The 27,678-nt window shown below is 41.2% G+C and overlaps 1 protein-coding gene across 11 annotated transcripts in view; it reads right to left on the bottom strand.

The window, feature by feature from the left end:
* Positions 1 to 27,678, bottom strand: part of PER3 (period circadian regulator 3) — a 55,099-nt gene that overhangs the window by 23,921 nt on the left and 3,500 nt on the right. For 9 of the 11 annotated variants that reach the window (XM_025427279.3, XM_025427278.3, XM_035716665.2 and 6 more), the window contains 11 exons: positions 27,454 to 27,655; positions 22,739 to 22,787; positions 19,279 to 19,421; positions 17,362 to 17,440; positions 15,804 to 15,910; positions 15,181 to 15,337; positions 12,905 to 13,010; positions 11,908 to 12,036; positions 11,321 to 11,450; positions 713 to 845; positions 148 to 272 (listed from right to left, as the gene is read on the bottom strand). In XM_025427279.3, the coding sequence (XP_025283064.3) occupies positions 148 to 272; positions 713 to 845; positions 11,321 to 11,450; positions 11,908 to 12,036; positions 12,905 to 13,010; positions 15,181 to 15,337; positions 15,804 to 15,910; positions 17,362 to 17,440; positions 19,279 to 19,421; positions 22,739 to 22,787; positions 27,454 to 27,655 (1,360 nt within the window). The remainder of the gene's footprint in view (positions 1 to 147; positions 273 to 712; positions 846 to 11,320; positions 11,451 to 11,907; positions 12,037 to 12,904; positions 13,011 to 15,180; positions 15,338 to 15,803; positions 15,911 to 17,361; positions 17,441 to 19,278; positions 19,422 to 22,738; positions 22,788 to 27,453; positions 27,656 to 27,678) is intronic. The other 2 variants (XM_025427284.3, XM_025427280.3) reach the window with 2 other exon arrangements.

The raw sequence follows: 27,678 nt of genomic DNA, 5'->3' as shown, positions 1-27,678 counted from the left end.
CTGTTGAGCTAAAACCTACCGGCCACAAAGGAACGATATGAAACTAGGCTTTTTATGATTAATGAAATAAGACAAAAATTTAAAAAGAAACAGAAAAGGATGGCTTTGCAATCATCCTCTATCTACTTAGGAGGGCATTCGTGTTACCTTGCAAGGCTTGGGCATGATGTGCCTTGTGGTTCTGTCCGTCTTCTTCTGAGGATGAAGAAGTTGTATTGGTACAGGATATGCACTTTCTTTTCAAAGCTGGAATGTTGTAGCTCTTCAGGTATCTGCAACAACATATTAGGTCATGTATGCCTGCCTGTCCCCTCACTCTGCACAACCCACATTTCTGCTTTTCTTGCAGCACTTCTGTGTGGGTACTTTGTACTCTCATCTTTAAGTATCCCAGCCTCAATCACTGGCCTGTCTCTTTTACTGAAACCTTAATCTCCAAATCTTGCCTCATTTAATTTTTATGATCAAGATCTTATCTTCTCAACCAAACCATGGCTCCTTCTAAGAAGGGATCCATCTTCTAATTTTTTTGCCTCCTCTAAAATGTTCAATTTATTATAAACTATAATGTAAGTAGGCACTCCATAGTATCTACTGACTTGGAGTGAAAAATCCAGACAACCAATATTAAAAATGATGTAGGTTGTGTGCTTACAATGACGATGTATACTTTTGGAAAAACTGACATGTTCTCAGAACTTGTGTCTCACACCTGATAACACTGTCAATGCAGTTTATTTGCTGATAGGATGGGCTATGCTGGTCTTTTCTCCAACCTTCACAAGACTCCATGTGCACGCTGTTGTTTTTCAATGTCTGTAAGGGAGAAGAGGCCTTCTGCTCACCTGAAACAGAATGAACGGATGTGTAATTAAAAATATCACACATACCTAAAAACTTATCCAATAAAAAGAGATCAGGTCCCTTAGCGTGTATCCATTTGATAGAATATTAAATAGGTATTAAAGACGAGTTCATCCACCCCAAGATTGCTAGAACTCATACACCAATTTGGCAGTGTGGCAGGATACAAAATCAATGACCAGAAGTCAGTGGCATTTCTATACACTAACAATGAGACTGAAGAAAGAGAAATTAAGGAGTCAATCCCATTTACAATTGCACCCAAAAGCATAAGATACCTAGGAATAAACCTAACCAAAGAGGTAAAGGATCTATACCCTAAAAACTATAGAACACTTCTGAAAGAAATTGAGGAAGACACAAAAAGATGGAAAAATATTCCATGTTTACGGATTGGCAGAATTAATATTGTGAAAATGTCAATGTTACCCAGGGCAATTTACATGTTTAATGCAATCCCTATCAAAATACCATGGATTTTCTTCAGAGAGTTAGAACAAATTATTTTAAGATTTGTGTGGAATCAGAAAAAACCCCGAATAGCCAGGGGAATTTTAAAAAAGAAAACCATAGCTGGGGGCATCACAATGCCAGATTTCAGGTTGTACTACAAAGCTGTGGTCATCAACACAGTGTGGTACTGGCACAAAAACAGACACATAGATCAATGGAACAGAATAGAGAATCCAGAAGTGGACCCTCAACTTTATGGTCAACTAATATTCGATAAAGGAGGAAAGACTATCCACTGGAAGAAAGACAGTCTCTTCAATAAGTGGTGCTGGGAAAACTGGACATCCACATGCAGAAGAATGAAACTAGACCACTCTCTTTCACCATACACAAAGATAAACTCAAAATGGATGAAAGATCTAAATGTGAGACAAGATTCCATCAAAATCCTAGGGGAGAGCACAGGCAACACCCTTTTTTAACTCAGCCACAGTAACTTCTTGCAAGATACATCCACGAAGACAAAAGAAACAAAAGCAAAAATGAACTATTGGGACTTCATCAAGATAAGAAGCTTTTGCACAGCAAAGGATACAGTCAACAAAACTAAAGGACAACCTACAGAATGGGAGAAGATATTTGCAAATGACGTATCAGATAAAGGGCTAGTTTCCAAGATCTATAAAGAACTTCTTAAACTCAACAGCAAAGAAACAAACAATCCAATCATGAAATGGGCAAAAGACATGAACAGAAATCTCACCAAGGAAGACATAGACATGGACAACACGCACATGAGAAAATGCTCTGCATCATTTGCCATCAGGGAAATACAAATCAAAACCACAATGAGATACCACCTCACACCAGTGAGAATGGGGAAAATTAACAAGGCAGGAAACCACAAATGTTGGAGAGGATGCGGAGAAAAGGGAACCCTCTTACCCTGTTGGTGGGAATGTGAAATGGTGCAGCCACTCTGGAAAACTGTGTGGAGGTTCCTCAAAGGGTTAAAAATAGACCCGCCCTATGACCCAGCAATTGCACTGCTGGGGATTTACCCCAAAGACACAGATGCAATGAAACGCGGGGACACCTGCACCCCAACGTTTATAGCAGCAATGTCCACAATAGCCAAACTGTGGAAGGAGCCTCAGTGTCCATCGAAAGATGAATGGATAAAGAAGATGTGCTTTATGTATACAATGGAATATTACTCAGCCATTAGAAACGACAATACCCACCATTTGCTTCAACGTGGATGGAACTGGAGGGTATTATGCTGAGTGAAGTAAGTCAATCGGAGAAGGACAAACATTATATGTTCTCATTCATTTGGGGAATATAAATAATAGTGAAAGGGAATAGAAGGGAAGGGAGAAGAAATGGGTAGAAAATATCAGAAAGGGAGACAGAACATGAAGACTCCTAACTCTGGGAAACGAACTAGGGGTGGTGGAAGGGGAGGAGGGCAGGGGGTGGGGGTGAATGGGTGACGGGCACTGAGGGGGGCACTTGATGGGATGAGCACTGGGTGTTATTCTGTATGTTGGCAAATTGAACACCAATAAAAAATAAATTATTAAAAAAAATAAAAAATAAAGACCAGTTCAGATATAAAAAAAAAAATGCACCAATACTGAAAAACATCGACATGGAATGACTACATGAATGATTACATTTGGTTTTTTGTTTCTTACAAAAAAGGAATGAAAAATGTTTCAGGTAAAGACTAATAATAAAACTATCAGGTGAAAGGCTGATGGGGACTTTACGATAGTGAGCTGACACTACCTGGCAACTGACCAATTTTGGCATCCCTGGGAGTGGGGTGAGCAGATACAGTGTGAAGTGCGAGGCATTGCACTACAGACCTGTGCCCAACAAAACTTTCTGCAGTGAGAGAACTGCTCTTAGTCTGTGCTGTCCAGCATGATAGCCACCAACACCACAGGGAGTGATTAAGCATGTGCAGTGTGGCTACAGCAACTGAGGAACTAAATTTTAAATTTTATTATTTGTGACTTATTTGAATCTAGATTGTGGCCAGTGGTTGCCACACTGGATGGCAGAGGTACAGGCTTCAGGTTGGGGCACTGATGAATTAAACCTTGTGTGGAGAACGATGAGCCAAGAATGGAGTCTGAGAAAGTGCACGGAGCCTGCCAATGTGGCGTTCTGGAAACCAAGACGTAAAAGTGGCTCAAGGAACGAGGAACCAGTTATTTCAAACCCTGCTGGGAGGCATCTTAGCTTCCTGGATGACGATGCTCCATTTCCAGAGGGAATTATAGAAAAAGACCTGCTTTGCTTAACTTTCACTCAGTAACTTTTACACTTAAAAACTTTTAAGATTTCATTTTTGCAAGTAATCTCTACCTTGAATTTATGACCCTGAGAGCTGGAGTTGGAAGCTCTACTGAGCCAGCCAGGAGCTCTTATACTTTTATTTCTAAATAATTTGAATCTTGAAGGGGGCTACAGAAACAGTGGAGTTTCTGTATACGCTCCTCGCTGCTTCCACTAACGTAACATCCTACAGAACTGTAACAGAGTGAACAACACTAAGAAATGCACAGTGGTGCATGGCCTATGTGGATCTTATCCGTGAGATTAGATCTCCGTGAAACGTCATTTTCTGCCCCAGGATCCAACCAGGGATCTCATGGTTGATTTCAGCTGTCAGTGTCTCTGTCTTTCCTGGTCTTTCCCAATCTCAACTCTTGTGAAGACAGGAATTCTATGGGAATGCTGAACTTGAGTTTCCCTGATGTTCCATCATGATGAGGTTGAGGGTGTGCATCTTGTGGAAGATTCTTGCAGAGGTGCTGTGCTTTTCTCAAGGCCTCACACCAGGGGTACATGATCTTGATGTGTTTACTATTGGTGTGTCAGCCTTGATCATTGGTTAAGTTCCTGTCTGCCCGATTTTTTCCGTGTAAAGTGACGATTTTATTTGTAAAACATAATATAAACGATAAAGGTTTCAAAGGAATACTTTGAGACCACTCAAATATCTATTTCTCTTACATTTTCTTTTCATTGTCTTACCAATGTCAGACAAGTTTTTAATTTTGATAGTCTATCTCATAAATTTTTTTATCCATCATGCTTTTGATGTCATATCTAAAACTTTTTTGCCAAACCCAAGATCACAAAGGTTTTCTCCTAAATTTTCTACTAGTTTGTTTTAAGTTTTTTTTTTTTTAAAGATTGTATTTATTTAATCATGAGAAACACAGAGAGAGGGGCAGAGACACAGGCAGAGGGAGCAGCAGGCTTCCCATCAAGCCCAATGTGGGACTTGATCCCAGAACTCCAGGATCATGCCCTGAGCCAAAGGCAGATGCTCAACTGCTGAGCCACCCAGGTGTCCCACAGTTTTAAGTTTTATATTAGGTCTATAACCAATTTTAAGCTAGCTTTTATATGACATGTGAGCTATATGTTGAGGTACATTTTTTAACATATGTGGATGTCTCATTGTACAGCACCATTTTTTTTTTGGAAAGGCTATGCTTTGTCATTGACTTGACCTTGCACCTCTGTCAAAAGCTGACTATATTTGTGTGGGCCTGTTTTGGGACTCTCTAATCTGTCCATTGATCTATTTTTTCACAGATTATTTTTTCAAAATTGTTTTGGCTGTTTTCATTTTTTTTTTCCATTGAAGTTAGGGGATCTGCTTGATGATATCTATACAGAAAAACAATCCTGCTAAGAGTTTAATTGGAATGACACTGAATGTACAGATCAACCTGGGGAGAACTGACAACAATATTGAGTATTCTAGACCATGAACTTGATGTCTTTTCATTTACTTAGTATTTTTTATTTTACAGTTTTTCTTTGTTTTGAAGTTTTCTTAGTATCAATTATTTCACATATTGTTGGATTTTATATCTAAGTAGTTTGGTTTTGGGTTGTTTTAAAAATTTTTTCCAATTGTTCCTTGTTAGTACACAGAACTTTTAAGTGATCTTACACACTGGCCATGGATCTTCTAACCTTGCTAAAATCAGTAGGAGCTTTTTGGGGTAGATTCTTTAGAATTTTTCTATGTAGACAAACTCTATCATCTATGAATAGAAAGTTTTATTTCTTCCTTTTCAATCATTATGTCTTTTATTTCTCTTGCCTCCTGCATTGAACAGGACTTCCAGTCTGATGTTAGGACAAGGTATCTTTAACTTGTTCTCCAGGTTAGGGTAATAGCATTTTCTCACCATCAAGCACGTTAGCTATAGGTTTCTGTGCGTGCCTTTTTTGATAGATTAATGAAATCCCATTTCTACTGCTAATTTTTGAGCATTTATCATATGCTTTTTCTCTATTAAAATAACCTGCTGGGTTTTTAAAATTCTGTTAATATGGTAAATAAAAGTGGCTGACTTTCACATATTGAACCAGTTGTACATTCCTAGGATAAATCATACTTGGTTGTGATATATTTGTCCTTTTTGTACTTACTGGATTTAATGATTTGCAAATACACTGACAAGGGATCCCGGTCTGTAGTTTTCCTGAACTGTCTTTATCTTGTTTCAGTATTAGGGTATTAGGGTAATAATGAGGTCATAAAAGGAGCCTGGGAGTTTCCTTTCCAAACTTCCTCCTTCTATTTTCTCCTGTCCTCTATTTTCTGAAAAAGATTACATAGAAACTGGAATTATATCTTCCTTGAATGTTTCTCAGTGAAATCATCTGGGCCCAGACTTTTCTTTTTGGAAGATGTTAAACTTCAAATTCAGTATCTGTAATAATTATGTCTATTCTAGCTGTTTCTTTTTCATGGAGTTCCAATAGGTTCTTTCAAGTTATTAATAGACCAAAGTTTTGGGAGTAGAGTTGTTTGCAGTCCCTTTAACATCTGTGGGGTCTTTCATTTCCAACGGTGGGTATTTCTGTCTTCTTTTCCTGTTCAGTATGGCCAAAGGTTTGTTACTTTATTTTCATCAGCTTTTGAGTTCATTAATTTTCTCTTATTGACTTCTCAATTCCATTGACATATGGTTTTTACAATTTCTTTCCTTCTGCTTACCTTGGATTTAATTTGCTCTTCTTGCTTTTGTTTCTTAAGGAGGAAGCTTAGATTATTGATTTAAGAACTTTATTGTTCCCTTGTATCATTTAATGCTATAAATTTACCTTTAAGCACTACTTTACCTGTATTCCACAAATTTTTTGTTTTTCAATTCATTCAATTCAAAATGTTTTTAATTCCCTTAAGGTATGACCTATGGGTCATTCAGAGGTGTGTTCTTTAATTTCCAAACATTTGGGAATTCTCCAGATAAACCTATTAATAATTTCTAGTTTAATCCATTAGGTCAGAGAATATATTTGGTATGATTTATATTTTAAAAAAATTGTTAAAAGGCTTGTATTATGGCCCAGAATAAGGTCTATCTTGATGAATGGTCCATGTGCCATTGAGAAAATTAAGCATCATGTTGCTATTGCTTGGAGTGTTCCATAAATGTCCATTACGCCAATCTTGTTGACAGTGCTTTTTAAGTCTTCTACATCTTTAATGATTTTCTGTACACTTGTTTGATCAATTACAGAGAGAGGTGTGTTACAGTCTCTACCACTGCAGATTTATTTCTCAAAGTTTTTATCAGTGTTTAAAGTATTTTGAAGCTCTGATGTTAGGTGTATAACCTTTTAGGACATGCTCTCAGAGAATCAACCCCTCTGTTGTCATGCAGTATCCCTCTGAAACCCTGATAATGTTCCTCGTCCTAAAGTCTACACTACCTGGTATTAATACAGCTCTCCAGCCTTCTCTGGACTCCCGTTAGCATGTGTATCTTTTCTAATATTTTGCTCTTCACCTATGTTTTTATTTGCAAAATGGATTCTTGTAGATACTATATAGCTACCTCTTTTTTTCATTCAACTGATGATTTCAGTCTTCCAGCTAGTACACTAAGAACATTCACATTTAATATGATTATTGAAACAACTCGATTAAAGTATGCCACTTCGCTGTTTTCCATTTGTTCCATCTGGATTTTTGTTTCCTTTCTGCCTCATTTTGCATTAAATGTTTTAAATTCCACTTTATCTCCTCTACTGATATTATTTGTATTTTAGAAACTAGTTCTAATCATTGTTATAAAGTTCACAACATACACCTTTAAGGAATCAGTTTTTACCTCCAAATAACATATTGCTTCTGGTGTAGGACTCCACAGTATGTTCCCAGTGCCTCTCCTGATCCTTTGCAATTTTTTACATAGGCTACAAATGTAGAAGAATATTTCTGCTTTAATAAGCTACCTTCTAGGGCAATTTAAAATAAGCAAAATATAAAATTTCTTCATTCATTGTTTCTAGTGCTTTTCATTTCTTTGAGTAAATCCAAGTTTTACGTCTGGTACCATATTACTTCCACCTTTAGAAATTCCCTTAGTGTTTCTCATTCAACAGATCGCTGGCAATACATCCCCATTCCCAGTTTTTGTTTGAGAACTTTTTATATCTCCTTCATTTCTGAAAGATACTTTGGTAGAGAATTCTTCCTTAACAGTTTTTAGTCTTAACATTTAGTCTTCTACTGTACATGGTGTCTAAAGGAATGTCTACTGTAATTCTTTGTTCCTCTGTATGTAGTCTTTGTTGCTCTGGCTGCCTTCAAGATATCCTTTTGCTTTTGTTTTCAGCAGTTCGAATAGGATATTTCCAAGTACGTGGTGGATTCTTTTTTCACGTTTGTGGCGTTTTCATTTTGTGATTGGTTTGTTTGTTGTTTTGTATCCACACTAGTTGATGTTTCTCATATCTGTGGGAAATTCTTGATTATTTTTTCAATTATTTCTTTTTTTAAAAAAAGGATTTTACTTATTCATTCATGAGAGACACACAGAGAAAGGCAGAGACACAGGCAGAGGAAGAAGCAGGCTCCTCACAGGTAGCCTGATGCAGGACTCGATCCTAGGACCCTGAGATTACAACCTAAGCTAAAGGCAGATGCTCAACCCTTGAGCCACCCAGGCTCAGTCCCTTCTTCAACTATTTCTTCTGGGATTCCAATCACTCTTATGATAGATCATTTGACAGTGTCTCAACATTCTTAAAAGCTCTATTCTATATGTTTCTTTCTCTCTGTGTTTCAGTTTGTGTAATTTCTATGTATCTATATTCAAGTTTATGGATTCTTTTTCTTGGTTGTGTCAAGTGCCCATCAAAGGCATATGTGCACCTCTAACATCTCCATTTGATCCTTTTTTAAAAAATAAGTTCCATCTCTACATTGTGACTACTCATGTGGTTCTGGATATTGCTTACTGTCCATTAGAGCCTTTAACATGTTATATATAGATATTTTAAATTTTCTGCCAGGTAGTTCCAACATCTCTGTCGTATCTGACTCTTGTGTTTTTTTTTTTTTTTTCTTTTTTTTAATTCACAAGAGACACAGAGAGAGGCAGAGACATAGGTAGAGGGACAAGCAGGCTCCCCCCCCCCCCCCCCCCGGGATAACTAACGCCTTGAGCCATACGCAGATGCTCAACTGCGGAGCCACCAGGCGTCCCCTGACTCTTGTTCAGATGACTGCTTTGTCTTTTGGGAGGGTTTTTTCCCCCCCTTTTGTATGTTTCTTAATTTGTTGGAAACAGAACACCTTGTGTAAGACAGTGGAGACTGGGCATGTTTTTCCTTCTGCTGGGGCTGTGTTCGAGTTAACATAACTAATTTATTGGCCAGGTCTCAGGTTAGTTGTTGCTATGGTTTCATTCAATGTATCACAGCTTTCAAATTCCTCTAGTGACACTTTGTGCTTTCATGGTGGCTGGTGTGCTAGAGAGCTTTCCTTTTTTTTTTTCAATATTTGCTCCACTTGTAGCCTCTAGTCTTCCTTCTGCACTGTGCCTCAGAGGCCTGCCTCTTACAAGTACTGATTCCATCAGTCAGGCACCAGTATCCAGGGCTTGATCTCACCTCTCCCTGCAAGCATGTATCCCCCTTGTATTTTAAACCTGCTGGCTGCCCTATAACTGCAGTGCTCTGATAGGTCCAAGAAAGCTCATGAATTCACTGCCACGTGGCTTTCTTCCTTGTCAGTTTGGAATGATGCTCCTTCTACTTCTCCCTGAACACAAACCAAAGCACACTCACCCTAAATAAGTTCAGTTCATGGATCAATGTTTCTCCCTCAGGTGCTGCCACAGGAGTGGAACAGTCGATTTTCTCTAAGTTCCCAACTGCTTCTGGCAGCTGGCACCGGTATTTGTAGCTGATGAAGAGGCTTTGTATCTTTGTTACTCCTTGCCTTTCCATATTCATTTCTAAAATTTTCCTTCTTACTCTATTTCAAGGCCTAACCTGCCCTCGTAAGAAAGATAAAAATATAAACTTAAAACCTTATGCTCCTGTTGGCTCTGGTACCCTGTATATAAACCATGTATATAGTGATTTTTTAGTATTTTGCTTTTGATTGGTGCTATTTCTAGTATTTACACTATAACATTTCTATCTTTAAGTTGCATACTAGTTTCCTTTGATTAGAAAGTAATAAAGATTTTTTACTAGCTCTTTAAACTTGTAGGTCTTAAGATGTTAATAAAATCTGGATGCCCAAGTTACATTATGTCCCCGCAAGCAATATCAAAATGGCAGATTTTCCCTTTCCCAAAAGTCACATCCTATGTGTTTGAGAGTCAAATAGAGCACATATCTTAGTAGGATAATGTTAATTTCCAGACTACCATCATAAATACACAGAATTAGTTATAGGTTGAATTTTATAAAATGGTGAATGATAGAATATTGATGTCTGCTTTAAAATACAGCCTCTGAACCATGGTACTGATGGCAGTCCAGACCAATGGCAGATGATAAAAAATGGAACAAAGCAGAACGTGAGAAAGAATTTGTACTCTGGCAAGAAATACAGAGATCAGGATATAAAATCATGGCCCTAACATGAGGTCCTAGGCCCAAGCAGCAGTGAGCAGCACAAAGTGGACCAGACCATTAAAAAAAAATTAGAAATTTTATGCTTCATATCTTCCTAAAGAAGTTCCAATGCTAGGATACGGGATAACGATATACAACAAGGAAGATACTCAAATTATTTTGCAATGAAGGAATCTGATGGCTTCAAGGGACAAAAAAAGGTGTTGTTTCTATCTTGTGCCCTTCTACCACAAAAGAAACACATAGAATGTTAAATCTCCTACTAAGGAGACAAGAAAAACTCAAGGAAGGACAGGATGTGCTCTATCAGGAGGGGAGCCTAGCCTGTGATATCACCTGTAGGAGTAGTACGTAGATATTTTTGTTTTATAAATCACGGCAAGCCCTGAAAAGTGTAGCTATTTTTTTTTTTAATTTATTGACCTTAGAGAAGAAATTTCACCCCTACTGTGTAAAACACCCACATCTGACAATGACAGAAACCATTAATAACATCCAGGGTACCAAACCTGTAAAGACTTCCAAAGTCATATTAACATTCAGAAAAACAAACGAAGGAAAGGTAGCTAAACCAAAAAGTTAGTATAATTTCATCTCTACATTATAGACCTTTCCTCTGCTATTTAAGGCCAGTAGTAGATTGACTTTTCTAAATAATGTCAATTGTCCTAAGTGATCCAATTCCTATGGAATGCTCTCCCTTACCTCCTATTTGAGAAAAGTAAACACGTATCAAAAAGAAAGTCCCCAGTTTTTCATTCAATTTAGGATATACATATCTTTCATTTGTTTTAAGTGACAGGAAGGATTATGACATTCATTCTAAAAACAACTCTTTTGATTGACAAATGCCTCGTATGGGAGAATCTATACATCTGTTGGTATTCTCGAAAACATTAATTCCTCGACGGAAATGTACAGAAATTACACCCTAATAGCATTTGGCTTCCAGCGCAGTATTTGCTGCTACCATTAGCATTATTACTGTCATCCTCTGAGCTGGTAAATGTGAAAGGTGGCAGCAACGGGGAAGAGGCAGAACCAGGGGAGGAGGTTGGGGGCTGCCCTGCTGACTTACCACCAGGCCGCGCTGGGTGTGTCCCCATCGCGTGTTTATCTGGTGACCTGGCCGCTGCTGACTCGATGTGGAGCTGCCCACCCAGTTTCTTCATCTTGTTTACGCTGGCACAGACCCGCTGCAAGGCCGTCTTAGGGAAAAAAGCGATAGGATACGTTTCAAAACTGTAAGATTAATTAAAAGATAGGTAAACAATAGACGAAATCAACATATTGAAGATAAAACACATTTAACTTCCGGTTCTCTGAAGGCTGAAGGCGCTGCGACAGGGTTAAGCGCAAATGCTGCGTTAGTACAAGTGTTCGTTAGCCGCTAATTAGGAGAGCGCGCCACGAACCCAGACCTCGCCGTCCACAGGTCATGCTCTCACTTCCCAGGCACGGTTTCCAACCAAAATGCATGAGGTCGCCTGTCAGTCAATAAGGTCCCCGAACGCGCAAGAAGGCCCACGTGCCGAGGCGCAGCGGCGGCGCCCACGCGCTCTGCACCACGCGGCGGAGGGGGAAGGAGCCTGCACGCACGCGCACGCGCACGCCCCCACGCAAGCGCGCAGGCCCACGCACACGCACACGCCGTCGGCCACGTACCGGCGCCCTGCGTGCGGCCTCGCCGCGAGGCCCGCCGGACTCCCTGGACGACGCGAGGCTGGCGCGTGGCTCCTGCGAGTCGCCGCTGCCCAGGCTCCCGAAGCCGCTGGAGGCGCTGGCGGGAACGGGCTGAAGGAAGGAGGAGGCCCCGCTGTAGAGTCTGTGGACGCGGCCCAGAGGAGAGGCTCGGCGTCCACCTCAGGGCCCCCGCGCGGTCGCCCGGCGTGGGCGCGAACCTCCGTGAGATCCTGAGGCACACGCCTCGCCTCCGCTGGCCGCGGCGCCCGGCAGGGCCCTGCCCTCCCTTCTCAGTAACTCGGGCAGGGCTCGGTGCCTCGCCTGGGCGGGCGCTTCCAGAACAGCCGGCGCTGGGAGAGCCACACGGGGACTCCGGCGCTCCGTGAGGAGTTTAGGAGGGACGAGAAGTCAGATACACAGCCTGTGCGTCGGTGGCCGCCACCGTGGACCTGCAGAGGCTGCGGAGGGAGACGGGAGCCGCCGGGCTGTTCCCTGCGGGACCCTCCGCAAACGCTCTGGCCTGCACCCGCTCACCAGCGGGATCAAGGAATCGTTTCTGGCATTTGTTCCCACAGAGGGTTTCGGCCACGTTTGCCCGGTAATAACCGGACACCGAGAGCTGCCATCCCTCTGCCCCCACCTTTAAAATACTGGGCGCCTGGGCAGGGTCTGGAACACGAGGAGGATGCTCTCGCTGAGAACCAGCTCCCTGCCCGACCTGCTCACTGGGACCCGCTCTGCCCTCCTAGAGTGGGATCTCACAAGAATGTTCTGTGCATTCACTCAGGAAAAGGAAAGCAAGATGAGTAAAACTGAATTTAAAAACAAAAACAGGAAGACAGAACTCCCTGGAGCTCAGAGGATACAGATTTCTCTCTCCTCGCTTCGTATTTTTGGGAGGTGGCTTTATGAAGATCGAAAGTTAACATAAAACACAATTATGGATATTTTGTGTTTGCTTTTTAAAATCTCACTTTACCTGTAAGAGAAGTTTGTGAATTTGTTCTTGTAGTTCTGTTACGTCTTTGTCATTACTGTTCATCTTTTTTATTCTGGTAGCAAAAACATCCTCATTCAGTGGACTCCTACAAAGTGTCAAGTAAAAGATGGAGTCAAGCAATTCAAAATTAATTTACAATAAAGTCTAAAGAGATTTTTAAACAGAATGTTCAAACACTAAATCTGTATTTATACAAAGCAACTCTTGGGGCTCCAAGTAGAAAACATGAAGCTTAAGATCTCATCCGTGGAAGCAGGAAAAAAACTGAAAAACAAATGAGACGTTAAGAGCCTTCTTTGGATCATCTAAAGCTGTAATCTTTTAACATCTGTGTCAGCACTGTATTTGTAGAAATCTAAAATAAGTGACAAGTAACCGTAGCTACCAAGATACCTTCAACAACTACTGGTCTCAAAATTTAACATTAACTGAGCAACCTATCATAGGAATTTTAAGACCCTAGATCCACCAAATATTAAATGTTTAATGTACCTAATCACTTCAGCAACCCAACTATTGGTGAAAATGTGGCTGTTACAACCTGCAGTCCTGTTAACACTAGAGCGTTCCAAAACTACTATCTGAACACAGAGGCAGATGTGCCAACAGAAAATATCACACAGGAAATGACGTTCATTTAGGATCCTCTATGTGACAGGAACCATAATGCTCTTATAACATATAGCAAGAATAACATTTCCTAAACCCATATGATGTGCCAGACACTGTTCCAAGAGCTCTAGCAAGTTTTATCTCCTTCACCGGAGTTGAAAACTTCTCAAGGTCACCTAGCTGGTAAAGTCTAAGTAGGTATTCATGAAGGGACCAGAGTCTAGGCTCTGACTTTATTTTCACTTCCCCACAGATTTCCCTACTGGAGGGAAAAGGTCCTTTCTGACCAATACGCATAACTTATATTTACTTGGCAGTCATATTTCTTGATTATTACATTAGTAATAATGTAATAATACATTATTATAGTATAGTTATAGTTACTATATTATTATAACTATAGTATAGTTACTATACTATAATATAGTATAGTAATAATATATTATTATAGTATAGTTCCAGACCTGTTCTTTTGAGAGGCCAAATCCCAGAACACAAAGACCTAGGAAGACCTTGGAACCATTTCTTACCATGGTTAGGTATCCTCTGTTATAGTATCAAGACATGACAAAAATAAGTCTTACCAGTAAGACCTACTGTTCTCCATTTTATGCTCATGTGCACAAAGCTTTACAATAAAACACAAAAGGTGTTATTTCTCAAACTCAGCATGATCCTAAAGAGTTAGGTGTAATTTCCATTATAAAAAAACAAAACAAAACAAAATAGACATCACCAGGTTCCCTCTGGCCCAGGTGAGAAACCTACAGGTCAATTTTAAATTTAACCCAAAAAGTCAAGAGACTGGGAGTATTTTAGGCTAGAAAGAGTGGCAGCATAAGTTGTTCTAGATCCATTTCACAAGGTTCTGTTACATGGATAGGCAGCAGTAATCAAACAGGCTTGAGTCGGTGTGTTGGCAGGAATATAAAAACCAAAGCATCTAATTTTTAAAAATAAAGATTTGATAGAATAGATGCAAATAAGTGGAATTTGACAGAAGAAGCTGATATAAAAAGATTTTTTTTGATATAAAAAGTTTTACGTGGTCGCTAAAGAGAACTTTAAAATTCAGAAAAGATAAAAAAAAACCTTCATCCATTAACCATACCCATAGCCAGAATTTATATTTTATTTCGTTTCCTCTTCTTTTTCCTACTTCACAATGTTTGTGTGTCATTTGAACATATTTATATTCATACGGTATAAATAATTTTGTATGCTGCTTTTTTAATCTTTCCATTTTTCAGTAAATTTCAGAAATTTTCAAATTTCTTTTTGATCAGTAACATGTCAAATAGTCTAGAACTTACTTAACGACTGATATAAGCTAGCTACTCTAAGTCCACCGTTATGATTAAAAAATGGTACAAAATATATCTTTGCTTTCTAAAGCTCATTCTAAATAGGCCTGTATTTAGGCATATTTCCTTAGACTGTTTCTTTCTATAAGGAAATCATGGGGTCAGAGACAGAAATCTTCCAAGGTTCTTGACACATACTGCCAAACTGTCTTCAAAAAGCATTTAGAAAAAATTATCTGTGGTTAATTTGTGTGTCAAATGAATCAAAGGGAGTCAGTGGGTGGAAGAATACTATTTGGTAAAAATAGTCTTCAAAAACATGGACGTTGACTGACTTACATTCGAACTTTATGGCGACCAATGATGAAAGACACCTTTCGGCTCCATGGATTCACAAAACTGGACCAGCTGGAGTCCAAGATGATGTAATCTCCATTTTGAGTACAAAATCGAATGGGTGAGTGTTCAAAGGGAGGGTGGCCTGCATACTTCAAGACTATATAAGATAATACGAGATTAGAATTTATTTTATTTTATTTTATTTTTTTTAAGATTATTTATTTATTCATGATAGACATAGAGAGAGAGAGAGAGAGAGGGGGGCAGAGACACAGGAGGAGGGAGAAGCAGGCTCCATGCCAGGAGCCTGATGTGGGACTCGATCCCAGGACTCCAGGATCGTGCCCTGGGCCAAAGGCAGGCGCTAAACTGCTAAGCCACCCAGGGACCCCCAAGATTAGAATTTATTTAATGCAGCTATTTATTGCAGATGTCTTTTTCTAGGCATTTATAAGTTTTTCAGAATGCCAGAAGAGAAAAAAATTGTTTTTAGCACCTTCAACACAGGGCTCACCTGTTAAAGGTTGAGTGATTAGAACTTATGAAAAGGTCTAAAAAGAAATGAAAAAGAGCAGATGAGTGGCTACACAAAAACCTCTGACTATAAAGATGCAGATCCTTACCTTTTTGGTGTACAGTGAGCATGAGAGAACGATCTTCTGGATGCAGATATGTTAAGACAGACCTTCCCATCAGATCCTGAGGCAGGTAACCCAGCAGAGGCACTGCTCTGGGGTACAGACAGAGCACAGACAGCACATTACATGCAGCAAGTAATTTCTGTACTTGTACACTTTAGAAAATACTTTTAAACTTAATTCTAAATATAAAAATAGAAGGTATGCAAAAGATGTCATTCCAGCATTTTATACAAGGAGCAAACTACCTCAGAGCCCATGCCATGGGGAAATGGCTCCAGAATCTAAGAAATGCTGGGCATTAGACATAGTGCATCAAAGCTGCCTACGGAACTTGCTAGAAAATGATTCATTGGCTTACCACAGGCTAACTCAATCAGAGTTTCTAGGGTAAGACCAGGAATCTATATGTTTAGCAAGTTCCTTAGGGGTCTCTGATGTCCCCCTACATTTAAATAGTTTAAAAAGATCACATCATAATGTAGAAGAATGCTTATGGTGTTAAGTAAATAAAGCAGGCTACAAATTTATACAGCACCATTAAAACTGCCCAGAGACAGTGTCTCCCAGAAGGTAGTAACAAATAGACAAAAGGAACACAGAGACACATGCAGGGTGAAGCTTCATGGGAGAGCGGTGAATGCAGAGCTTTCAGAATGATTTAGAAAGAACGGACTCCATAAATGTTTTCTGTGTGCACAAATTCACATTTTCTAATGCAAGAAATTTAAGCCATTACCAGTAGGCTATTATCTGCTGCTAAATATTCTTACTTTATACAAACTACATGATACAAAGTATGTCACCAATTACTGTTTAGTTTGGAAGTATCTATTATTAAATAAATCTATTTTCAGATGTTAAGATTTTTTAAAAATCAAAATTAACAGCTATCATAACTGTGTCAGCTGTCTGGACTTTGTTGCCTTATATGTATATGTGCCATGGTGCACTGATTCCCCAGATTTTCAGAGGTCACAAATAAGTAAAATGTAAAAATAAACGGGGGGCATGGGTAGCAGAGGGTACTCATCAGGGGATAACATTTATTTTTCCAAATAAAACTATTAAAAAACAACAATAAGCAACGACTACCATCTCCTATCCCAATTTTTTAAGGAAGACCACTTCAAGACCAACAAAAAAGTAGAAAAAACATATAAGTTCAAAATCACTGATAATGTTTTAAATTAAATAAACTTAGCTTTACCAAAAAAAAAAAAAAAAAAAATCTGAAGCTGGAGGCCAAGGTTGGAGTTTTGGTCTCCTTTTGAGTACAATCACATACCATGTGGCCAGGTACATTGTCCTCTTGTGTAACACAGAACAGTAATTACTGACTTACTACTGTGAAATCATATATAACTTATAAATCATATAATATACAAGATACTTAAAACATAAACTTCAAGCTAACATCAAATTGGTAAATGCACAGATATCTACTTCATAATGTAGAAGTATGTAAACATGATGTAAATGTTCTCACATATCTACCTGTACTCAGAAACAAAATTTCTTTTAGGCTTAAGGAAGTGCTTACCTTTCATCTATTTCAAGAAAGACACACCCAGGGGTGTGTGTTGTGGTAAAAATTCTTTTATCCACCGGGATTCGAGGAGCTAGGAAAAACAGAAAGACTCACCTAAAGGCAAATATCTAATTACTCACCTACTTTACCGAACACTTACATTAAAAAGGGAACAATATCTCTATACAAAATGGTAGAGATCTCACTTAGGGGCCTGGCCTTCAAGAAGCCAAAGCTGTGGTGAAATTATAATACCTGTCATTATTTACTACGTTCTGATTGGGTCAAAACGCAATGCCTATTAAAGTTAATTTTAAGTAGAGTTTGTATACACGGAAAGCTTACTCAACACAATGCAGCAGTCAAAGCTGGAGGAAATTAAAGGTCAGGACTAGCCCAAGTCTGGTCATATTTGGTGATTGTGTATAACTAAGTACATTTATTTGGTGTGTGATATGGATATTTTAAGTCTGTGTAAGAAAACCCGACATGGTCAGTTCTACTGTTGTTCACTTTGAAAATGTAGTGATTTGAAATCATGCACAATTTCATCTGCAAGAAACGAGAGGTGAATGGAGTCACCCAAGAATACACAAGCACATGCACACACCTCAAACATCTACACCTCTGTGCACCCCATGTTGCAAGACATATATTACAAGACATGCCCATCCACATTTGACTTCTGGCACCACAGTAGCTCAGGAGCTGTGACCCTGCCAACACCCAAGTCTACAAGCCACCATGGGCCTTTTCCAAGGCGAGGCACTGTGTTTATTGTGCCATTTGTGTCTTTCTTAACCATTTAACGTGTGTAAAGCTGTGTTACTATTTTTATTAGATCCCTGTATTATTTTCAATGTGTGGTTAAGTTTTTGAGTGTTGTGCCCCTAAACCCATTTTTTCCTTAAGCTCTGTGATTTTGTGTGTGTGTGTGTGTGTATGTATGTGTGTGTGTGTGTCTGTGTGTTTGCATAGGACAATAATTTTTAGGAAAGCATATGTCAGATTACAGCAGAACTGACTTTAATTTCAAATAATAAGTGGAGGGCAGCCCGGGTGGCTCAGTGGTTTAGCACCGCCTTCAGCCCAGGGCCTGATCCTGGAGACCCGGGATCAAGTCCCGCATTAGGCTCCCTGCATGGAGCCTGCTTCTCCCTCTGCCTGTGTCTCTGCCTCTGTGTGTGTGTGTGTCTCTCATGAATAAATAAATAAAATCTTTAAAACAAAACAAAACAAAAAAACAAATAATAAATGGAAGCTGCTCCTGTATTAACATATGAGTTTAGAAATGTAGCTCTGCCATCAGAGGACATAAACTACAGTTTTCATTCAAGGGCTTTTAGAACACCTAAAAAATATAAGCTTGTTCTTGTGAAATTACAATTTTCATGCTCTTTTTAAAAAAATATTTATTTATTTACTTGAGAGAGAGTATGTTGTGGGGGGAGGAAGAGAGGGGGTATCTTAAGCAGACTCTCCACTGGGCATGGAGCCCAACATGGGGTTCGATCCCACAAGTGGTGAGATCATGATCTGAGCTGAAACCAAGAGTCAGGTGCCTAACCAACTGAGCCCGCCCACAGTCGCCCCCAAGTTTCACACTCTTATTTCACACAGGGCAGAAGCAGAAAGCCCCGGGATAGTCACCAGTACAGAAAAGATTAGAGGACCATGTATCGGTGGCCAAGTCTATGCTTAGACCCTTAAGCTGTGCCAGCCTTGAGGGAGACAACCACTGAGAAGTTCAGGGTCAGTACACAGAGACTTTAGGGAAGATCAGCTCTCAAAGCCCAAGAGCTTAGGGCCAATGTGAAGCCCTGAGCATTCTTTCCTGGTTCTGTGGCTGCATTAAGCAGGCTTTCACATGTTTCTCCCTAAGGTACTGTCAGGTTACATGTGACCTAAAAGCAGACGCTCCTGAGTTACCTTCATAACCAGAATGAATCTTCTCCACCAGGGTGAGACAGCAGGGCTCAGGTTCTGGCTGGGCAGCTCTGTGTACGTGTATCAAATAGGGGATAATCCTGAATGGGTAGTAATGCTTCTCTTGCTCTGCATCTTTGCCTCCCCTGAAAAGCAGGGAAATGATGGGTCAGTGAGCCCATGTGAAACTAGGCCAGGAGAAATGCCTTCTTGGTGATTTCTGAGACAGATGTAGCCAAATTGAAAATGTTCAAATTTGTTTATATTAAAAAGAAATGTTAGTGTATATTTTCAATACCCAAGGGTAATTATACTCATTGATTATTCAATGGAAGAGAGGTTTTACAGAGAACCAGTTTACTGAGTTGAAGATAGAACCAGCTGTCCTACAACTTTTCTTTTGACTTCGAAACCATAACTTCCCAGTCTTACCTCCTGCGTCTAAATTAAGTACCCCGTGACAGAAATAGGGTTCCCTGTGATCATACTCCCCAAAGCCAGCTCTCCACCAGCCCTACCTACCCTCCCTCAAGGGACTGACTGCACCTCACAGCTTCAGACACAACCCGGATGGGCACAGGGCCCCAGGTGTGGTGAGGCTCTCCTTGCTTGCCTGCTGAGCAGAAAGGCAGAGCTGGAACCTGCTCGCCAAGCCCTAGCCCCAGCTGTGGGGCCTCTCCCAGGCTTCTACCCAGTTTAACAGCCCCAGCTGCCCACTTCTCCTTGGATACACCATGGTTCCCTTTGTGTCAGCATGCCCACAACTGAATTCATGCTCCCCCGTTTCTACCAGTCACATCTTGCCTCTCCCACCACTGCTTGAAGTGATGCCAGGTGGTCTTCAGCTGCCTGGAAGCTCCGCATTCATGTCCACATCTGCGTCCACATGCACTCGTGCTCCCACCCCCGCCTGGCTTCCTCGCCTCTCCACAGACTCTGGGGCCTCCACCTGCACCTCCACTCTCCACCACAACCCTGCTTCCACAGCTGAGGGCCTGAATCTGACCTCGACCTTGACCCTGACCCATCAGCTATACTGTCTCCCAGGCTCATCCTGTCCCGTATGTGCTGAAGACCCAGTACTTGCTGCTGCCCCGCCTTCTCCCTAAACTCCATACCTATGCACCACAAGTTCGATTTCCAACACCGTAAGGCAGTCCAACTGGTCTAAAACCAGGCACTGTGCTCTTTCCTCTGCACTCCAGGAAGCAGCTCTCTCAGTGTCCTCTGCTCCAGTAAAGGTCAACTGGAGCCAGAGACCCTCATGTCACCCCTGACCAATCCTGTTTCACACCTGAAACCAGTCCATTCATGAATCCCAATAGCTCTGCCATTTAGAAATATCCAGAATTCCCAAGATATTCTCACGTCCTCCTGCTACCACCTCCTGGTGTGACAGGTGTGACAGCCTCTCTCTCCCAGACCTTCCCCGTCTTCTCGTCCCTGCACAGTGTCCAATGTGGTCCTTTTATGTCAAAATAAGGCTGCTCTGTTTCTGTCCACTGAGCAGTCCCAGAGGCCAGGATAAGCCCAGCAACACCTCCCCACTACCATCCAGAGCCAGTTACCATACGGTGAAGGCCGTGTTTCCCCACAAGGAATGGGGGATCCTCGGAGAAATGACTGGCTCATGTCTGGGGTAGGAAGTGTCCAGGTTGAGCCTGGGTTACTGTCTGAAGCAAAGGAAGCTGTCACCGACCACAGGAGTACCCTCTCATGGCACTGGAGCTGACCGAAGCGGCTCCGGCTGGTCACAGACAGGACAGTTTGAGCATCATGAAGATTAACAAGAACCTTCTCTTTTAGCTCACGTTCTGAAATGCTTATGGGGGGAATGCTCCACAGTCTGAGATCTGCTGCAGAATAACAGGCAGGGGCTGAGGAGCAGGCAGTGGCAGAGATGACACGAGATGTCTCTGGCTAAAGTTATTGAAGCTGGATGGTAAGTACATACCAGGTCACTGTACCATCTCCTCTACTTCCACATTATTTTGCAAATTCCAAAAGTAAAGTTTTCAAATAAATGATTAACCTGAACAAAACATTTCCTTCAGATGTCAAAGCTCCCCATGTTCTGGTCCCTGTTTCTTCGTTTCCTTCCATCCTCTGCTCCAGCCACATTAGCTTCCTTGTTACTCCCCTACAGGCCAAGCATCCTCTCCCCCGGGGCCTTTGCACTTGCCTGGAACACTCTTCCTTTAGATAGAGGTATGGCTCGCTCCCTCACCTCCTTCAGGCTCAGGCTGCAATCAGGCTTCTTATCAGAGAACATTCCTTAACCACCCTGAATATACTAGTAATCTCTCCCTTGCCCAGAATTCCCTAACTCTCCTTCACTGTTCCACACAGAACTTTCTGTCAGCTGACATATACATAGGTACCTGTTTATTATCAGCAGTTTCCCCACACACACAGAATGTAAGGCCCATGAGGCAAGAACTTTACACCTGTAATCCTGCCTGGCTCAGAGAAGACACACAAATATATTTACTAGCAAAACAAACACAAACAGCGCTTAGTAGGTGGCAAGCACTGTTCTAAGATCTTTGTAACAATTCCTCTGTGAGGGACTGAATGAACACAAACACAGCCCTCCCTCCTGCCCTGGACCCCTCTCCCCAGAGTTCCCTCCCTGAGCACTGGAATGCTATTAGCTCAAGAACCCCTAACCCCACGGAGTGCTGACTGATTCATTACAAGGAGTTTTGTCTTTAGTTTTCCTCATCTGGAGCAGTTAGTAACTTCAGTACTCATGCTGGCAATCGTGATGTCACTGAACCACATTTTCTTATTGCAAAAGTAACGTGAACGCATTACAATAAATTCAGGAGAGAAAAAAAATCACTAATAAATCCTACCAGAAATCAACTATTATTACAATTTTGGTCTGTTTTCTTCCAGTTCACTATATCTTGACCTTTTAAATCCTTCTCTGAAACACATCTATCTAAATTTCTTTACAGTTATTAAAAATTTTTTAAAGTTAGGGGCGCCTGGCTGGCTCAGTTGGAGCATGTGACTCTTGATCTCTGGGTCACCAGTTCACATTTGGCACAGAGCTTGCTTTAAAAAAAAAAGTAAAAAAATAAAGCAAAATTTCAAAAATTAAATGTGACCAAAGGGCAAAAAGCAAACAAAGCTTCCCTAAACAGTGGGCATTTGAAAGTGTACTTAACATCATCCAGAGGTGCTTTTAGATAGAGAGAGAGAGAGAGAGAGAGAGAGAGAGAACACAAAAGACTGAGAGTGCGAGCGCTGCCAGGCTAAGAATGATCTTTCTCCTGACTGCATTATTATCTAGTCATTTTGTGAGTGAAATCTGCATTTCTTCCCCTCAATCCAAATACAAATTGCTTGTGGCAAGAACCCAGCACTAGATGGATACAAAAGAATCTATAAAGGGCCAAATAAAATCAGAGTATAGCCCACCCATTCCAGGTCCCCCATAAGCCCCCAAACTTACCGGATCCTGCAGAAAAAGGATTTCACCGGAGCGAATTCATACTGAGATGCTGTGGGAAACAGAGACAAGTGTTAATCACCCACTCCCAGAGCCACAGGGCAGAGCGGCCCCTCCTCAGCAAGACAAACTCCAACTCTCCCCATGGAAGCAAGAAATGAAATTACTCTTTCAAAGAAGGAGATACTTTTGATCTCCAAACAGGGCTCCTGCTCTCACTTTGAGATCTAGTCACAACCAGTGCTTTCCAGGGGGCTTTCGTACTGTAGCAGTGACCCTCAGGGAGATAATGTGGATGTGTGGGAACAGGACCTCATCCTCCTGTTCAGACTGCCCATGTTCCTCCTTCCAATGCAAGGCAATAATCTGGGGACACATTTACTTCGGTCGTAATATGCTATTTCACCATGATGGTCTGGATGGGCCTCAAAAACTGCTGATTTGGACAAGTTACAGCATTTAGGTATATGATACATATATGTCTTTCACTTTTTTCTTTCCTTGGACAAAGTCCCCAAAGTTGGGGTCCAGGGTTAAACAATACGATCTTAGGATTCTCCCCATATAGCACCACACTGATCTACAGAAGATCATACCATTTGCACAGGGTCTCTAAGGACATTTTCTCACAACCCTCAGGCTAATAGTTCCATCAGTTTTAATGATTTCTGCATTAATTTTATGGATTTGTGAGGTGGTAATTCAGAACTCTTTCAATTTGCCTTGATCAAGGGGCTGAACCTTCTCCCAAGTGTTTGTTGACTACCTCTCCTCTGCTAGAGCTCCTTGAATTGATATTTTGGGCATTTGCTCACTGGGGTGAAAAATCCCCAGTTACAGGAACCAAGGAAATGCTTAAAAACAAGGAGATGTTTTTAAAACATGCACCGATGGAGCATAAACAATGAGAGCTCTGAAGAATCAAGATGCTGCATGTGATCCTGCTCTTTGCACTTCTGAGGAGAGGATCACAGGAGGGGTCAGAGAATGGGCTTTTGAATGATCAGGGAAACTGTACGTGATTAAAAAAGAAAAGAAGTCAAACCACAAAATACTCCAGTTTCAAAGACAACAACCTCACTATCAGAATTCAGAAAACTAGGAAAGTCACAGGAGGTCCTGAAATTCTGAACCTGGAAGACCATTCATAGAGCTTGTGTGTGAGAAAGCAGGGAGGGCGCTGCTGACAAAGGAGACTCTCCAAACTCCCTGCACTGCTCAGCAGCCCTCACAGGGACGCCACCTCAGGAGAGGCTCAGGTGAGTTTGCAGAGAAGTTATGGCAAGACAAGGACATTTCGAAAATATTCATTTTTTGAGATGGTTTGTAGGAACAGGAACCAGTCTGTGGTGTGGCTTTCAAAAGCCTGCCTTAAGAGTGCCTGGGTGGCTCAGTGGTTGAGTGTCTGCCTTTAGGTCAGGCTGTGATCCTGGGGTCCTGGGATCGAGTCCTGCATTGGGCTCCCTACAGGGACCCTCTTCTCCCTCTGCCTGTGTCTCTGCCTCTCTCTCTGTGTGTCTCTCATGAATAAGTAAAATCTCCCAAAATAAAATAAAATAAAAAATAAAATAAAATAAAATAAAATAAAATAAAATAAAATAAAATAAAATAAAATCCTGCCTTAGTTTGACCACACGTCTCCCATCTGAAGGCAAAAATCTCCCAGGGATAGCTGTGTTCACCAGGGGCCATGGCTTGGGGTGAGGGTCCTGGACTCTGCCCACCAGGGTGAAACTTGCCATCACCTCATGACTGGCAGTGTGACCTGGGGTGAGTTCCCTTAGCCCTGGGCCTCTGTGATGGCAGGGCCCGAGCTTGGAGGGCCATACCTGACTATAGGCTCCAGCCACTGCCCTGTGCCTATGCGTGAGCAGTCCTGAGGTGGGATGCAGGGCTGTTCTGGGGCCTGACCATGACTTGGATTTCCCTTTGACTGGCCGGCCAAGACTCCTCCTCCTGCCCCATCCCCCTTGTTCCCGCTCCTTCCACAGGTGTCAGACATGCCTAGTGGGCCGAGGGCACCGCTCCCCTCCTCCCCCCAGCCAGTCTCTCAAATGGCTAACCCTATCTTGGCATTGGCTATGCAACAGACCTACTGACGCAGTCACCTCATCTGTCAACAGGGATGACGACAGTATCCATGCCTCATAAAGGTTTTTGTGAAGATTAGTCAACCCACTGAAACCTGGAAAAAAAGTCCCTGCCACATGGTAACCATTCAATAGATGGGAGCAATGAAGATGACCCCTAATGTTGCATAATGTGCCAAATACCTCAAGTGCTTTCCCCGCCATCAGCCTGCTTGCTTCTCACAGCAGCCCTGTGTTAGCAGGCTGGAAGGAGAACTATCACTATTTCATGACGAGAAGCTAAGTGGCCTCCATCATTCATGAAGGGACAAAGCTCAATTTAAAACTCGGATCTTCGTTATACAATTTTATTCATATGGTGAACATAAAAAACAGTGATAGGGATTATAGAGGAAGGAGAAAAAATGAGTGGGAAATATCAGAGAGGGTAATAGAACATCAGAGACTCCTAACTGGGAAATGAACAAGGGGTAGTGGAAGGGGAGGTGGGCGGGGGGATGGGGTGACTGGGTGACGGGCACTGAAGGGAGCACTTTACAGGATGAGCACTGGCTGTTACACGAGATGTTGGCAAATTGAACTCCAATAAAAAAATATACATCAATCAATCAATCAATCAATCTTGGATCTTCAGACTCCTTGCTTAAAATTCTTCACACAGGAAATACTGCAACCCTACCGGAAGATAGACTTGGGAAAACTATGTGTAGAGTACACCAGGCACCTGAATTCAACTGCATTCTCCGGGGGTCGTGTAGGACGCAGTACCAGATTGTGGGATCTCAAACAGTAAATTCTAGCCCTTATCATTTCCACACCTCAGCTGTAGCAGGTGAATCCTTGTTTTTGGAAGTGCATTATAAAGAAACAGCAGTCAGATCTTTCTGTGAGGTCGGTACTACAAAGTCGAAACGTGCTCTGAATGCCAGGCCAAAGGCTGACACCCTGCTGAGCTTATAGCTTCCTATGTTCCCCTAATGTTCTATGAGCTCAAAGGAAGGGGCAGGAGGATACATGGGCCCAGCCCAGAAATGGCGCAAGAAAGAGCTGGAATTGCTGAGATGTGCGAGGCGAAGCCCAGGGTGAGCAGTCACAAGAGGCACCTCCTCTTTAAGGAAGATGTCAATATTGAGGTCCAAAAGACAGCAATTTCAGGGTATATTATATGTTTACATGGAGAGGAAGCAGCATGGCAATAACTAATTTGCAAAGATAACACAGCTAAAAAGAGCAGAGACCATAGAGGCATCGCTGGAGGGATGGTGGCTGGAAGGGCAAGAGGTAGGCAGACAACCTCATGGTGTGTCTGCCCCGCTCACAGCTCTATCTCAGCACCAGGAACAGCTCCGGGCCCACAGTGCTTGCTGAATAAACATTTATGGAGTGGATGAACGATCGATCGATAAAAGGAGAGAAACAAAGATGGACACTTAAAGGCTGAAAATATGTGTTAAAGAAAGAGGAAGCGAAATAAAATCAATGTTTTTGAGTGAGGGGAACAGGAAAGAGCTAGAAGCAAGCAAGGAAAACAGGTGTGTGTTCTGAAGTGTACACAACCTGTGCATAAGAGATGGGGCAAAGGTCTGCCACTGAAAAAAGCTGCATCTGAGACTGTGCCCACTGGACCACGTCCTGCCTTAGAAAGTCAGAATGGGCAGAGGGCCCTAGACTTGCAAGATGAGAAGGTTCTGGAGGTGTGTTTCACATCCATGCCAATGTACCTACCACTATTGAACTGTACACTTAAAAATGGTTAGGATGGTACATTTTGCTAATGGGATTTTTTTACCATAATAAATCAAATTTAAATTTTAAAAAAATTAGAAAAAAAGGGCTTGGAATTAGAAGAAAAAGGTTCATCTACACTCAATTCTTTAAGATACACTTCACAAAGAATATGAAATAAGAAATATAGAGTGACTTTAAAAGAAATAATGAATAATTTTTAAAAATTATACAGGACTGAATGTCACAAAGGAAACTAGGACTAGGCATTCCTCAGTTCAGGAAATTAAGCATTTCAGAAAAAAACAAAGTAACAAGATTCATGAACTTTTAGGGAGAAGAGAAACTAGAAGGGGAAATAACCATGAGAAGTTTATCTCCAAATAAAAGCAAAGAAATAATGAAGTCAATGTAAGAGAGAAAACATTTAATTTTATTAACTTAGAGAAAACAGAGTCTTTATAACAACTAACTTGCTATATGGTGTGCAGCTTGCCAAATCATATTTTTAAAAAAACCATATTTATGATAACAGAACTTCTAAAATTAACTTGACTACATGAAAGCATATTAACTGGAACTTTGTTATTAGAAGCACTTAAAATGCTATTTCTATCACAATCTTTTTATTTATTTACTTATCTTTATTTTTTTAAGCTTTATTTATTTTTAGCAATCTCTGTACTCAACGTGGGTCTCAAACTCAGGACCCCAAGGTCGAGAGTTGCACGTTCCACCGACTGAGCCAGCCAGGTACCCCACATTCTGACTTTTAAATAAGGAAATAAGAAAAACCATATAGCTTACAGGTTCAAAATTATGTGTTAATTCTGGTACTATTTCTGAAATAATGAAGCTGATCTTTAAGAAGCAAGGTAAACATCTGAGCCTCGGTCCCATTACCTCTTTGGGTCCAATTGTTCCAGAGGGGAAGCTGAGTGTGGGCAGTGTGTGCGCAGAACACTCTCACATCTTGAGGAGCAAGCAGTTCCATAAAGTGAGAGGACTCCAAGAAATCTTTCTTACAATTCAGGATCGAAGTAGCCTGTTCAGAAACGTGCACTAACCTTCCAGACAGAAATGAAAAAACTGCCACAAAGGTATCCTATGAAAAACATTTAAAATAAT

The sequence above is a fragment of the Canis lupus genome, chromosome 5, assembly GCF_003254725.2.
Source record: "Canis lupus dingo isolate Sandy chromosome 5, ASM325472v2, whole genome shotgun sequence".
In the NCBI taxonomy this organism is placed as follows: Eukaryota; Metazoa; Chordata; class Mammalia; order Carnivora; family Canidae; genus Canis; species Canis lupus.
The sequence above is the reverse complement of the archived record's forward strand: the minus strand, read 5'-3'. Positions and strand labels throughout refer to the sequence as shown.